General features: G+C 33.8%; 1 protein-coding gene across 6 annotated transcripts; it reads right to left on the bottom strand.

The window, feature by feature from the left end:
- Window positions 1–1,831: 1,831 nt before the first annotated feature.
- Window positions 1,832–11,857, bottom strand: LOC115960650 (TBC1 domain family member 15-like). 6 transcript variants are annotated; one of them, XM_031079593.1, is made up of 12 exons: window positions 11,682–11,849; window positions 11,172–11,305; window positions 10,692–10,787; window positions 8,772–8,875; window positions 7,899–8,173; window positions 7,236–7,358; window positions 7,061–7,149; window positions 5,040–5,145; window positions 3,501–3,598; window positions 3,086–3,340; window positions 2,911–2,994; window positions 1,832–2,557 (listed from the first exon to the last, which is right to left on the bottom strand). In XM_031079593.1, the coding sequence occupies exons 2-12, from the start codon at window positions 11,295–11,297 to the stop codon at window positions 2,543–2,545; spliced, it is 1,371 nt and encodes a 456-aa protein (XP_030935453.1). In that variant the 5' UTR covers window positions 11,298–11,305; window positions 11,682–11,849; the 3' UTR covers window positions 1,832–2,542. The 6 variants fall into 6 exon arrangements, with proteins under 6 accessions (XP_030935453.1, XP_030935454.1, XP_030935456.1 ...); XM_031079594.1 differs by having other exon boundaries at window positions 7,899–8,155; XM_031079596.1 differs by having other exon boundaries at window positions 7,899–8,155; window positions 8,776–8,875; window positions 11,682–11,848.
- Between the last annotated feature and the right edge of the window lie 4,678 nt (window positions 11,858–16,535).

Raw genomic sequence — 16,535 nt, 5'->3', positions numbered from 1 at the left:
ACCGTTTTTTTCTTTTAATCCATTAACTCTTTTCTGCCCCTATTGTTAGACTTCTCCCTGCTATTGGGCTTCTCCAAAATGAGCTTCAACAATTACAAAATCGGTTGTAGCCTAAGGCTACAACATTACTCAATATCTTTTTATTGAAAGTGAATTTTGATAGATCCACCATTGAATTATATATTCTTCTTATATTCCCTATACTTGCAAAATTTCTAAAAAATTAAATATCAATAGCTATATAATTAATAAATTGTTTAAATTGCAAGTTTTTGTAGTTTAAAATTATGTACAAAATATAAGCTTATAAATCATATAGTAAATAATATCCGATTGACACAAAATTTGACATGTATAATAAGAGTGTAAAGAACATGCAATTCAATGATTAGATTTTTAAAATATGTAATATTGCCTATTTTATTGAGTAAGGTTATAGTTTTAGGCTACAACTAATTTTGTAACTAAACTTTGTCATTTAGAAAATGAGTTCACTTCCTTTTGTCAATTCACATTCTCAATACTTATTTGCCAAATCCATAACTTGGTTAAATTAATATTTGATTTTTTTAATTAAAAAATTTTCACTTATTTGTCAAAATTCATTACTAAGTTACTAATGTTCAAACACTAAAGTCTCCATTAATTTTCCTTTGGAATTTTCTGGTATTTCAAACGGAAAGGTCTGTGGTTTAAATCCTCCTCTCCCAACTATCAAATTATGGAGTCCAGATCTTCTGTGCCATTTTCCTGTTCCACTCTATACTCCACCAATAAAAACTTGCCATGTGTTCACCTAATTAATTAAATACTACTATTAATTAATAATAACAGTATTAATAAGTCAATAATGATAGTATTTAATTAATTAGGTGAACACGTGGCAAGTTTTTATTGGTTGAATATAGAGTGGAGCAGGAAAAGTGAGACAGAATATTTGGACTCCAAATTATAAGCAAAATCTCCATTAATTCTCAAATTTGCTGATTATAATTTTGGTTCTATATGTGTCCAAAGAACATATAATGAGCAATAAGTGTTTTTAACTAATAGTAACTGCCTCTCTTTCTCACACTTCTATATAAAGGGCACTATCATGATCTATGGAAAACAGACCCAAAAGCAAAATTTGGAGTAAATTGGTAACCAAATTCCTTTTAGCCTCTCCATCAAAACCATGGCATCTTCAAGAATTCTCTTTTGCATGTTCGTGTTGTTGGTCATTACCAATTTTCAAAGTCAAGCAGCCCTGAAGGGGGCTCCGTCTGTCACTGATCTTAGACGAGTCGCCGTTGCTACTGTATGGGGTAAGTTTATGAACCTTGATGAATAATCCCACACATATCAAATATGTCACAATCTGATATTAACCATTGTCAATTCTGTTTTCAGCTACTTCATCTTTCTTAACATAGAAACCAAATAATCATCTTTTGATAATCACGAAAATTTAATTCCATAAAAAATCATTGGTAAAATCCTACTCACTGTTATGCCAGATTTTGTCAGCCATAAAATGGAAAAATTGAAGGCCTTTTCCACTGTGATGGGAGAGCTGAGCTTTATACAAAATTTTATGAGGGTAGGATTATTTTCGTTTCAAATCAAATGAAAATATCATTTATGTAAAAAGATTTAATTTTTCACAAATATGAATGTGTGCATGATGCCACATCATTTAAATTTTTTTTTTTTTTTTAAAACTCAAAAAGTAATAATAATTAATTTTAATTAACGTAACACCATACTTTAAATTTTTGAAAAATTAAACTTCATTGTAGATGATCCTAAAATTGTTCTTGGAGCAAACGCATGAAAACATTGAAAAGTATTTATTCCACAAATTCATGTTGATGTATTAGAAAAACACTGAATAATGATTATTGCAACTTCAAACAATGGATGTATTTCATTTAATTTAAGATAGTCTCCACTCACAAAATCTCCTTCGTCTTTTTGGACAGGGTGTCATCCTGGCCCGTGCAAGACAAAATGTTGCGCCTGCACTGTCTTTCGCCTTACACCTGTCTGCGCAATCTGCTGTGACGATAACGAGACCGGTGCTAACCCAACCATCTCCCAACTTCAATAGAAGAATCTTCTCAAAACATCATCAATGGATGAAATAATAATAACTGTCTTAGAAAATGCAACTGTGCCAATGTAATTTGGGCAAAATATATCAAAATTTGATTATGTTTGAATTTCCTTCCATATGACATCACATGATCGGTCAAGAAACTGAAAATTAAATGGACCATCTTAAGCCGAAACCCACAGCTCTCAAATGAAACGTTAAAGCTATGATGGCGCAGGAGCATCGTATATCAAGATCTTGGCCACAAAATCTACTAACTTTGAATTTCCAAAAAATGGCATCGACTTGTATCCGCAGGAGAGAGAGTTGATTGATGATCACTAAAAATAAACTCTATAAAAAGTGAGTAAAATCCTCAGCCAAGTGAAACTGCAGTTAATGCCACCATCGGTAAGTACTAAGTATGAAGCACATATTGAGTTGATTGATGATTCCTAGCATCATCTATGATTTGTTGGTCTGCATTAACATAGAGATGCTAAGTTATTTGGATTTTTATATAGGAGGAAAACCATATGATGTAACAAACAAGAAACTTAATGAGAAAAAATATATACAAACTCATCAGCAATCAGCTTTGCCGCTCATTTCAAATCAAACTGAACCATATTAGCCATTAATAGAAAAAGTATTTTAGTTGCATGTACTTAAAGAGATCATTCTTAAGAATTCTTTTTTTATTATTGGAATACATCTCTATACACATGCACGCGTGCACACACACACACACATGAGGATAGAAAGATATCTAACAAACTGACAAGTATGTTTAAAAATGGGGAGAATGGGGAGAAATAAAGGACAAAGACTACCTTGCTCAAATACTTTTTGTGAATCTTCAATGCCTTCTTACACGCCTTTTTAGCATCCAGATTTCCAGTTATGTCACTCATGATCTAGAGAGAAAGGTTCACCATAAGAAAAATGCAGTAGCATAAATGCAAAAATATGCATGAGCAAACACATATGAGAGAGAGAGAGAGAGACCTTGACAACATCATCCAAACCCTTTGCTTCTTTTAGAAGTCGCTTATTCTTGTTCTCAAGAACACTTGCAACAAGAAAAACAGCAAGTGCACTATGTTGGTCTGTTCGTCCAGTCTTTACATTCTTCCTCTCAAATTTTCCATATTGCTTCAGCAATTTTTCATTTATTTTGGGTGCAACAATATTTTCTGCAGCATCTCTTGGCTCCTCGTATAATGAAAAAATATTTGGGTTGTATTCCATGGCCCACATCAACTGAAATGAATCTATATTACTTTCTTAAAATTAAGAATATCAATTAAAAATAAGCTAAAATAGAGGCTCCAATACACTACTGTACCCTTGAGTTCAAATCATTAACAAAAAAGAGCCCATTTCTTGGAAGATTCAAGTAAATACAGAAGTTCCACCTTACCTCCCAAAGATACAATGAGTCCACAAAGGAAAATTCTCGCCGGAAAAGTACCATCAGCATGCGAAATGCAAACAAATACTCCCCACCATCTAGATCCTCTGCCAAATAAAACAAATAAGGTTTTAGCTGATGAATATAAGGGCCTGTTCAGGTACAAATGCATATGAAAAGAAGTACATGTTTGTGCAGGTGTATGTACAGAGGGGGGGGGGGGGGGGGGGGACGATGTGGACTGCATTTGGCCTGTTATGTTTTTTTTTTTTTTGGGGGGGGGGGGGGGGGGGGGTGGGGAGGGGGTTTAAAACAGCTTAAAATGGTCTAAGATATATTTAGGACATACGTTTTCTGGCCTTCTTCATACTTCAACCCTTTTTAACGAGTCAACTATTTTATTTGAATATTAGGCAATCTTTAAAAGCACTGCAGCCTTGTTTGTCTGATACTACAAATAACATAAAGTGGTTTGATCTGTAACTACAGTCCACATTACAAAATCCTGGCCTGGTGCATTTTTTCAGTAAACAGGATCTTGAAACTGCAACAGGATGCGTCAAATGCAAGGAAACATGAAAAACCTAATTGACTTACACCAAATAATAAAATTTAAAAACATGAAAACTAAAAGACACAACCTAGGAGTCAACACCAAGCAAGAGAAAAACTCTAAGATTTAGCACCTAAGTTTGGATGGAGTCATCATCAGACCATTGAAATAATGCAAAGAGATATTTATTATCAAGCAAACCGTCTCTCACAAAACTGAACTCATGGGTTCTTAAATAGAGTTCTAAAACTTTACTCTGCTTGCAAGAAAAGAAATTAAACTCCTAAGACAAATTTAAAAAGAATATACAAAATTACATTAAGAAATCCTGATTATTAAATGATTAGGTTTAATAGGTCTTTAAGCCCAATTATTAGCAAGCCCCAACATAAGGCCACAAGTTGGGCCGCCTTCTTTTCACTTCTAAGGCCATAGGTCTATGTGATGGAAAGCCTATGTCTTGTGTCTGCACCACCATCACATGACCCTATCACATTGTAAGACAGTAGTTTGTAGCCAAGGACAAAAACAAATGCTCAAGAAATGTTATCCTTAACATAATGACCAAAACTCTTCCATAATTCAAATTTCAAATGATAAGTTGTCAAAAATGTTAAAGCATCCATATAAGTATTAACAATATTATATTTAATAAATGCATGTAGGACTTTCCAAAGAACATAGAATCAAATGGATGTAAGAGTTTCACTCTTTCTAGCAAGTAGTCCACACAAAATCCCCATAGAAGGAATCATACTAAGGATACCTTTGTATCACAGTTTCAATTTTCATAACCCATATTTTTCTATTATATATTATTTTAATTCTTTAACTGATAGTTTTTACTAGTTTTCGTAAATGGTGTAAATTTTCAGAGTTTGGAGTGACAAGCACCCAGGTCCACAGTGCAAAGGAGTAGACATTAAATAGAGCTTAAAAATTAATTTAAATATAAGATTTAAGGAAAAAAAAAAACTAGGAATGGGAACTGATACCAAGGTGTTGATGAAGCTTAGGATCAATAACTTTAATTATCTGTGAGAGTGCACTCAGCTGAGCTTGCACCCCTACTGAACTAGTACTGCATCTAAAGTTTTTTCTCTGTTAGCAAAGCATGAGCAGGAGTTAGGTTGTACCTTAGAAGATAGATATAACAATTACCAATCGCATAACAAATCATTTAGGGCCAATAAGTGAAATCAATGTTCAAAGAAAATCATCAGCTTCAGTTAAAGGATTTTAAATACTGTATTAGCGGAATGTAAAACACTTCTAACCTATATATATATCCAAATGCACAACAATTTCAATTCATATATCCAATTTACTTATCCCAAATAAAAAAGAGGAAGAAGACAAAAATCCAATATCTACATGTAAAATCATGAATAAAAAATTAAAGTAAAACACTTACAAACTGTTCTCTAATCACCATTACCATTAGCCAGATGATGTTGCTATGTGAGAAAGAATCAAATAGCCATCCACATATGTATGGCTTTCAAGATGTTAATCCCATTTGTCTGATGAGGGCAAAGCTTACATATTTTGTAAGGTCACTCGGTATGGGTCTAGGGTTAAAAGAGTGTTTAATTTTACTCTTTTTTTTTTTTTTTTTTTTGGGGGGGGGTGGTGTTGTAAAGGCTAGATGTGGGAAGTACAAGAAAAGATTTATTTTAAAATTATTCTGATTTAATTGGAGTCAATTGTATTTTATTTTTGGTATTTGTAGTTAATTAGACTATTTTATTTCTTAGAGTCAAGATTATGTCTATAATTCCATAATTGGGATTTTCTAAGTAATTTAAAATTAGATTTCTTAAGTCAATTAGAATTAGGGTTTACTATGTCAGTTAAAATTAGGGTTTAGTAATCTATACAAGTACAATAATGTACTCCTATTGAGACTGATTATTTTGATGATGGATAAAATTTCTCTTGAAATTTTCCTAATGTTCTAGTGCTAACTCCATCCAAACCTAGGTGCATACTCCTAGGCATTACCTATCATTTATTTTCCTTTTTCTCTTTATTTTTTTTGGTTGCATCGTCTGGTTTGCCCTGTGTCAACTATTAACCATGAACCCTTTTTTTTAGTATCATAACACCTAAAGTCATAGGTTTCTTAAACTTAGTGCACTACAAGCATACACAGGCAGTTATCCAAATTGTTGGATCTTCCCCTAGATAAAGAAGATTTTATCAGGAGCCTGATGATGAGAAGAAAAGTTCTATCCTTATTCTTGTCTTGTCATTCTTCTCTTTCCTTTAATGCTCTGAACACGGTTCTTTGACTCTCTGCACAGTTGTAGTCTTTTTAATCAGACCTGTATCAGCCCCTGTTATCTTTATCTTGCCATCACAATGACATCATCTCATTCCCAAGGTCCTATTTATTTATTTTTGATAAGTACCCAAGGTCCTATTTATTCCAAACCCTCATCAAAATAGCCCAAATCCAAAGTATAGCTGCTGCACAAATGTCCTTCAACAAATGTCTCTATTTCTGAACCCCTGTAACTTTTTAGCCCCCAAAGTTAGCCTTATCAAACCACAATATTCTACAAACCTTATATTACTTCTTCCACCATCATAAAGCCTACCATTTTCCCTCACCTGAACCCACCAATTAAGGATACTTAAGCAGCTTTACAAATCTTTCCTATGTTACTAGAACCTCCAAATTGTTGCATCATCCAGTAGATATCTAGATGGGTATATGAAATCTTCAATTCTAAAAGTGGAGCTGCTTACATGGCACTTACAAAAACAAAGGTGAGATATATATACAGAAATTAAACTGAGCTAAACTATTTAATGGAACCATTATTGCAATCTACTCCAGAACCTTTTCTTGTATGGGAAGGGATGTATATATATTTACAAAACAAGTACCAAACATAAACTGAAAAGGAAAAAAAAAAAAAAAGGTCATTGATACACAGAAGATAGTCCATTTAACTTTATCACAACTATTTTTCCAATAACAGTTTGAACTAGATTAAATAATGCATACCAGCCTTCGCATTGCGCGCTCAAAACACCAAAATGCATCTGCTTCGTTTTCAAGAAGAATTACCATTGGTGAGCAAATATCACTCATTCCTGCTTAAGAAAGAATCCTGTTATCACTATCATAAATCAGAACTGTTCCAGTTTAACAGTGAAGGATGAAGTTGATAGAAGTCCACCTTGAACATAACCTATATCATTGTCCACCCAAGCATAAACAGCAAGAATATCCCAAAGTTTTGCCTGATTAGCTTCACTTTCATAAAAGACAAGTGCTCTATCTGTGCGAACAACATCAAGACCTACAACCCCGATTTCACCAGTAGTGTTAGACACTGTTGACAGTTTTTTTCCCTTTCTTTGGGTAATTCACTTTTAACAGTTAGTAAGGGACGTATTAGCAACCATAAGATAACTAAATAGAATTAAATTGAAAAAAAAGTTGCAATCACATGTAACATTTATAATTCTGGGTTAGCCTTTTAGCTGTTTACACATTCTATAGGCACCAAACCAAAAGTATAACTCATTTTTTTCATTAGGTACGGATACTATATACACTAAAATGGGCATGCAATCTCTATGGAAAAGAAAGTATCTGATTGGAGCAAATTTCCACTCATGAATGAATCAAGTCCTCTTTACACAGTGGGGCTAGTACAAAGAAAATTTATTATGAATTTTGTGCTATGTGAGCTAGACCAGAACTTGAAATTGTCCAATTAGACTACTTACTTCCACATTGTGAGTGAAAAGAAAATTTTTAGCCACTTTTATAGAGTTCAAGCAGAAAAAGATAATCAATTCAGTAGCAAATGAACCAATGAAATGGATATACATACCAATTTGATGCAAGTTAAGCTTCCACTGAATCACTTTCTTCTCTGAAACAGCATTACTCACATGCCTGCCATGATCCAAAGAAGAATCTACAAGGGATGTAGCCATAACTCCATTATCATCTTGAAAATTACTATCTGTGGAAGAATCTTCTATCATTTGGCGATCATTATTGATTATGGGTGCCGTAATAAACCTTCCACTACCAATAACTGGGACCATCTTTTGACATTCAGCTTTCCACGTTCTATACTGATGCCTAAAAGATAGATATGGCCTCTAAAGTCACCACTTCAATGAAGAAAAGAGGAGATGGAAAAGACAAGAATGATGTTCACAGGATCAAAAGCATGCAATTTTTTTTTTTTTTTTTTCCAAATAATAATAAAAGCACCAGCCAGTGATTGACACAAGGCCAAACTGAAAAACTTGGGGAAGCCTCCTGTACATTATATCAAAGACAACATTTAAAACTTGAACCAAAGGCCAAACCAAAAAAACAACTGCATTATGCATCCAATGGTTCAGCAGGCTGGCCCATGACAGTGGGGAAAAAGTGGCATTTATGTACATAAACACAAATAATATTAAACACTAACGAGACATAAAATAACCTGAGAAATAACTTAACACGACATGATGGTATAGATTCTTCATAACCATGTTTGATCACAGAATATATTGTCTCAATAATTATCCAAAACCTGGAACCAGGACCAATTCATAGATCCAGCAGTATGAGAGTATAATGAGGATGAGAAAACTACTACAACTAAAAAGAGAGAAGGGGACAATAAATGATATTTTTTTCCTACCTTTCTTAATTTGATTCATTATTCTTCAAGTTAAATTGCAATTTATAAGGAAAATGTTACCTACGCTGTTCCCTGAGCTGAATCCGGTCTTCAAATGTGCTATTAGGATCAAAGCAACCCAACAAGAACTCCCAGACCGCCCCTTTGATTGCAGGATGAACACCCTAGCATTTAAAACAAACACGCAATGTAGAAAGGGTTAGTATATTATCCAAATATGGCTTTTACTTCTCCACATGAAAGGAGTACCAAATGCTGTCTGCACTGCAAATCACATATTATCAACGGCTAACATCTGATGACTCATTTATTCATTTTGTAGCTGTCAGTCCCATATAATGTTAGCAGAGAAAATGAAATATTAACCACAACTTAGAGTGCAAGAAAAGAGGGGGGGTGGGGGGGGAGCCCAATAAGGAGATGAGAGAGAGAGTAGAGAGAAGACCAAGAAATCAATAGACCATGTCCATAAAATCACAGAAAATGAAGACGAAAAAAATTAAACCTTCATTTGATGTTGATGCTGAGTTTAAACTTTAAACCTAAATCAATTGCAAATATATATATATATATATATATATAAAGTGGAAATGTTTTTCCCCTGTGATTGATTTAGAGTAAAGGTACAAAGAGCAAAGCAGTTGGGGCAAGTCAGAGGATGCCTTTTTATGTGGAGTAATGTTAGGCCACTTGAGATTCACAAACATGCTTTCAAATTTTCTGGTGTAAAAAATTGAAAACATCCAATTGACAATGTCACTAAGTCACTTTTGTCTCCCATTTTCAAGAGATTATTTTTCATCATCATTGTGACAAACACAATTTCACCCAATTTTTCTGTTTCAAAGAAAACGAAAAATACAGAATTCTTGGGATAAAAATGCCATTGCAGATCCCCCACTACCTGGTGTTGGTTATAAAAACCATATTTCTCATTGAGCTCATCTAGAGCCATATGCTCTTTAAAATCATAGGTTATGATGTCAATCTCACCTCCTTGACCTTTTTTACCTTCCTTCCAACCTTGTAGTGCCATAAACTTAAATCAAATGGTTCCTGCTTACTATTGGGTGTATTTTACTTCTATATATAAGCAAACAATCTTATACAGCTCTCTGTTATCTTGTCTAAATAGTGAAATCACAAAGTTTTTTCAATATGGAACATTAGTGATTCTTGCTCTGCCAAGAATATGTTTTAGATAGGTCTAATAGGGAATAGGATAGAACTCATCCTAGCAAGCAATTTGCAATCTGATAAGCCCAGAAAGAACCATCTGCTCTACAAAACAGTTACATGCTACATTTTATACTAAAAATAAAATAACCAAGAAGATGAGCACAGAGGAGAGGGAAAATTCCGTTGAGAAAGAAAGGAATTAAAACCAGAGAAGAAATGTGGAGCAAAGAAGTAGCTGACAACAATATAACAACACCCTTGAGGTGTAAGAGTCCTATAACATCCTCCATAGGATCATAAGGAAAAGAATCAGCTTCTAAGTTTTCCTATCAGCATGACCACGTGTAGTTAGATTGCATTAATTATTTCAACCCATTAACTTCTACAAGATCCCACCCCCCACCCCTCCCAAAATAAATATAAAAAAAATCATTTCGCATTTAAAAACTTGATAACACTAAAAAAATCATATTAGCACCTTAGCAAGCATTACAAAAACTTACATTTATTTATATATTTAAGCATGAAAAATATTATTAGATGCACCAATGCTCTATCCATACTACAAAATTTGAAGCCCAAAGCCAGGTTACTTAATTTCTTCTAAACCCTTAAATCAGCAAATCATAATTTACATTGGAGGCAGATTATAATAGATCTTAAACTTTTCAGTCAAGTGGTGAATATATTAGAGCATACAATAAGCAAAACCACTAAAGGTTTCGCAGGAGCACAACTCAACACACTAGAAGATTCAGCAAATGTAGTTAAACAAAATAGCTATCAACAAAAGAAGTTTACCCCTCGCTGGATCCTTCTAAGCACTTTCTCTATATCCAAATGCCCATCTTGAGAGAATGCAGTGTACCATCGTCTTGCACTAAGGGTTTTCCCAGCCTGTCAAATAGATAGTTTTAAACATATAACATATGCTCTCTCGAAAAAAGAGAGATACTCATATTGGCATGCATAATAATGATACTTTTTTTGGTAGATAAGTATCATAATGAAATGGCAAAAGAGTACCATAATTGCATCCATGAGACGTCCCAACTTTTCAACTTAAAAAGCATTCCATCACAATACTAATTGAAATTTCAAAATGCAAAGTACAAGTACTAAAAGAGAAAGTTATCAACACTAGAATTTCTAATAAATCAGTGTAAAAAGATTAGAAAAGTGAAAGGCAAACAATTTTTGTATAGTTGCAGACAATGAATTCACACAACGTAAGATAAATGAATTTAACAAGTGACCAAAAGGTAGCAAAGGAGAAGATACCCTAAGCTTAAAACCAGTCTTCGGCATTTCAGCTTGGCATTCTGATTTAATTGGATAGACCACATCCAACTCACTAGTCCCATCTTTCTTCATAAAATGCCTTGCTAATCCCTTAAAATCCATCATCTCAATCACTGCCCATAATTAAAAATAAAAAAGAAAAATTCACAATTAAATCACCATCTTAATCCCACAGATGCTAAGGTGATAGGAAACAACATATAAATTTCCCAAACTGTATCATCAAATACCCATATTGATATCAAACATATGCATTTGACACAAAACCTCCATATTGTGATAGGCCTTTCATTTGGTACGTCAAAATCAAATATTTCTGGGAGCTATCAAAAACCCAATAGTATTTTGATCCAAATATCCCATCAGAGTAGAACAAGATTGATAGAAATCAAAATTGACATATATTTATAAATTCCACCAGATAACACATATGCATAGAAACATATATAAATAGATACATGTATTTGTGTAGGTCGGTTTTCTCTGTACCTTTATTCGGACAAATGAAAGAATCGTATAGAAATTGCAGATGCTACAAACGTTGTTCCATGAAGTTTCTAGGACAAGAAAATGTAAGCGAGAGAGAGAGAGGGAGAGAGAGATGAGCAAAGAAAGACGCTAAGAATAATAATGTGGATGACAACAATGTCCAATTTTTAACGGTAATTTGTTGGTTGTCGTTGACATATCTTCCGTTACCTCTTACCTGTATTATATTCCGTTTATTCCATACTTCCATTCTAAGAGAGTAACTATTTTTAATTAGTTTACCAAAAAACTATTTTTAATTAATTCTCAGAACTTGTATAATCATTAATCAAACCCAATTTCACAAATTGCTAAATGGTGGGAGAAAGTATCTAGGGGCTCGCACATATAAGCCCTTTGTGAAACTGACATGTGGGCCCCATAGGTTGTCAGACCCACATGTTAGTCTCACAGATGACATAATACACCCAGTTTATACAAGTTTTTTTTTGAGTGGTGGACACTTTATGCCCACTACTAATTATACCTAACAACCATTTTTCGTCAATCTCTCCCAATAGCACAAGCCCGTAAGTTGTGAAATTTAATGCAAGAGTAGGTGTGCTCAAAAACGGACTAAATAACTCTAATATTTCAATTCTTCAAGGAAACACATCATTTGCCACAATTTGTTGAAGAGTGTTGGGTATGAGTGAGGATAAGTTTTTGGGTGTTGGCATGGGTTGGTCACGCCCCAACTTGTGATGGTGGTGTGAAGGATTTTGGTGAATTTTTTAGCTAGTGGTTTGCAATGAAGGATGATAGGCTAATTAGGTAAGTTTTCAACCTTAGAGGTAAGGTTGGTTGGGTGGGGTTTGCTTAAATTTTAGATTTTGGGTTGTGTGAGAGACCTCGATATCAACCCATTTGTTTTGATTTTGGACCAAACCCAAGCGAATGGGTGAAATTATGTTAATTGTCTCCGAAAATGGAGGTTTAATTGATAATATCATCCCCACTAGATTGAGGGTTGCACATTTGAAGTCGCCACTTATTTTTATTTAATGGAAAATAAGAAATCATGCAGTATGATAAATTCCTTATTTTATTGATTGAATAATTGTGCAATTATATTTGATAGAAAAATAAGAACAAATACACTATCTTGGTCCTATATACAATCTAAGAAGAGGTAGGGTTTTGATTTCTAGTTACATTATTAAAAAAAATGAAAATTACATTGTGGACGCCTAAAATATGGTGGCTATGAGTTCATGTCATGCAATCAAAACAACCAAACATGTCATAAAATTTAAGAGAACATGTTACTGTGGGGGAAAAAAACCTTGAGTATGTTCATAGTATTTATTGCATATCATCAAATACAAACATTATAGTATATCACAAATTCAGAGCTTTAAGTCCACACTACTCAGTTTGAGGTTTATAATTGCATGCAATGTTGGATTCAATAATAGTCTTGAATACTTTTAGGGTGCGTTTGGTTCACTATGATGTGCTCTTGATGTGATACATATTATGATGATGTGACATTAAAGTTTTTTATTTATTCTATTTTTTTCTAATATTACCATAATAATAAATTACAAAATATATCACATCACCTTCATCTCATCACCTTTCTGAATAATGTAATCTTGTATTACTGTATTGAGATTACATTAATGTAAGATTACAATAACGTAATATTATGGCATAATGTAACATCACAGTGAACCAAACGTTTCCTTATGGGTTTTGGATTATTGTGCGGAGCGTTCTTCCTTCAAGCTTAAAACTTGGGCTGCACTTTGAGATGGTTTGACTCTTTGGTTTGGATGGGCAGCGCCTCCTTGGATTAGATCTAGATGGTTTGGGTTACACCTCTTTGATTTGGGTCAAGGTGGTTCAGACTTCAAACAACACCTCCTTATCCTTATTGGGTGGTTCGGGTAGCATCTCCTTTGAAGTGTTCTTTGTGAATTTCAATGGAATAGTGATAATTCTTGATTGATTTGTGTTTGGAAACAAATTAAAGGCCTTCTTTTAGTCAATTTTATGTAAAGAAATCATAAACTTGAGACTTTTAAGGGTCATAGTAACATGGCTACAAAAAGGATCAATAACCACTTAATGGGTCTTTCCCAAAAACTCTTTCAAAGAATTTTGAGTCCTTTATAAATGAGGAGGTCTCCTCTATTTATAGAGTGGGAAAAGCTTTAAGCCTAAGTGCTAAGTTGAAGGGTAAATTACAAATTATACCCCTAAAATTTGAGAGTGTTTGGATTTTATACCCTAACATTTCAAATTTTGAATTTTGTTTCCTAAAGTTTGGGAGTGTTTGGATTTTACATCCCAAAATTTTGAAACTTTAGAATGTAAAATCCAAACACCCCCAAACGTCAGAGTGTAAAATCTAAACATCCTTAAAATATAGGGGGTAAAATCTAAATTTTGAAACTTCAGGGCGTAAAATTCAAACACCCTAAAACTTTACGATGTAATTTGCAATTTATCCAAAGATGAATTTGAAACACCACATGACTTTAATTTCACATAATTATTCAAAGAAACTTGTCATTTATGAGCTAGAATTTAAAAAAAAAAAATTTGCACAAAAATAAGAAGAAAGAATCTAGGAGGAGTTTGTACTCAGTGGTTGAATCAACACTTGAACTTAGAGAATCCATCCAAATGCCGAATCGACATTTGAACCCAATCCTCCTCTTGTACATTGTTTTGGGATTTGATGACTTTTGACAATTCAAACTTTGAATTTTATGACAATTCAAACTCTTAGAACTTCTTATACGCATGTGTCTCTCCATTTACTGTTATGTGGCGTTTGATACGAGGTAATATTTTAGGATTCTCAAGAATATTTAAAGATTCCCATGTTTGGTTGCGAATCACACTAGGGAATCTAGATTCCCCTATCATCTGGATTCCCCCTTTAACCCCATTTCAGTAGGAATGTGGATTTTCTTTAAAATAGGTGGGTATCCAGATTCCAAAACTCAAAGGAAATTTTATTTTTTTATAAATTGACAATTATAACCCTTTTTCCTTATCATTTAAGCAATTTAGATAAAATATAAAACAAATCATCAATATCTTTTTTTTTTTTTTTGTCTTTATCTCTTCCCGCCAAAACAATATTATCTCTTCCCATCAAAACAACATAAATAGGATAAACAACTTTGTTGATATATTCATCTTTTTTTTTTTGTTAGACAATAGTTTTAATGAATTTGTCATAATTTATAAAGTATATTTTTTTTTTCATTATATATTTAGAGGAAGATTAAAAAAAAAAAAAAGACTTATATTGGATTTACAAATCTAAGGATAGAATGGAAAAAATAAATAATTCAGTTAAGATTTCTAGGAATAAACCAAACATTATATTCTCATATTCCTAGGAATCTTATTAGATTCCCAATTAAATCAAACAAATGAATAGTTACATTCCTAGGCATCCATATTGCAAGGCATCACATTGTCAGGAATCTGGATGCTAGGAGTAATGTGGATTCTCCCATACCAAACGCCACCTTAAGGAGACTCAATAAGATTATAATACCTAATTAATTATATTTAATCCTGATGATGTAAAGAAAATCAGTAGGCTGAATGCTCCGAGCTTCAATGGACTAGTGGTTGTTGAAAGGCCTGAAAAGAAAGAAACACAAGATCAAAAGTGACCGGGGTGAATCGGTCAAGAACCTTCCGATGCTTAAGTTAGTTTTTCTCTCTAGAACTCAAGAATCAAAACTTTAGGAGCAGTGAAAACTTACTTTCATTTGATGTGGATGAGTCCTTATATAGTGAGCTTTGGAGTGGTTACTTGTTTAGTAACTTCCTCAACACGTGTGGAAGTTGGAAGGTTCAGACTTAACCTCCACAACTGCTATAGAAGTTAGAATGTTCAATCTTATTTCCTATAACTGCCACTGGAAGTTAAGTACTTAGTGGGAAGTTATAGCGATGAACAAGGATTTGCTCATACTTCAAAATAGTAGAACGTGGCCTGAATTACAAGCTTTCGTATATAAATCCATTTCTGAGAATTTTCTAAGTGTTGCGAGGTCATCCAACTACTTCCCTGATGGACGACTTTCATACCCATGGACGACCTCCCCACAGTGGATTGGCCTTCCTATGTTGAGTTAACCTTCTTGGTCTTGGACGACTCTATGGACAAATTGGAGATGGTACGATTTTTGGTTCACCATCAGTTGCCCCCTTTTCTAAGGGTTGTCAAGAACATTGTAGTATAACTATTGGTTTTTGACATGCGTCAATATTTTTATGGTCAATTGTTGTACCATATGTCATCCTTACTCTGGGTGGATTTTATTGTTTCAGATTGTGCCACGTGTCATAATCTCATTAGCTGGCTGGTCACGTTGATTTATTTTTCGAAGAGAATGCCATGTGTCAACTTCTAGTTGGTCTGTGTTGCTTCGTTGACCCATCTCTGGGCCCTATAAATATACACATTCTTTCTCTTGCCCTTTTACTGTTCTGATAATTTCCTTTCTACCATTTCGTCTAAGAGCCTCGTCTAGTCCTCATCTTCTAGTCTCGTCAGGTACTTCATTTCCTTCATCCTTAGGTTTTTGTCTTTATTCATTCTTTTAACTATGTTCACGTCTAGTAGTAGCCTAGAGAGAGAGATAGACGAGTACCAGGACGTGTCCCCTGGGAGTGGTAGTAGCAATTATGAGAGCAATAAGGGTAGTATAGATTACAGTAGTGATTGTAGTTCCTTAGATGAACATTATTCGTCCGAGGTTCCTGGTTTTCCTTTAGAGGAATTTTAGGAAATGCAACGTAGGATGGCTTCTAGGGCAGGGGCTAGCTCATCCAGAA

This window comes from Quercus lobata, chromosome 9 (assembly GCF_001633185.2).
Source record: "Quercus lobata isolate SW786 chromosome 9, ValleyOak3.0 Primary Assembly, whole genome shotgun sequence".
NCBI lineage: Eukaryota > Viridiplantae > Streptophyta > Magnoliopsida > Fagales > Fagaceae > Quercus > Quercus lobata.
The sequence above is the reverse complement of the archived record's forward strand: the minus strand, read 5'-3'. Positions and strand labels throughout refer to the sequence as shown.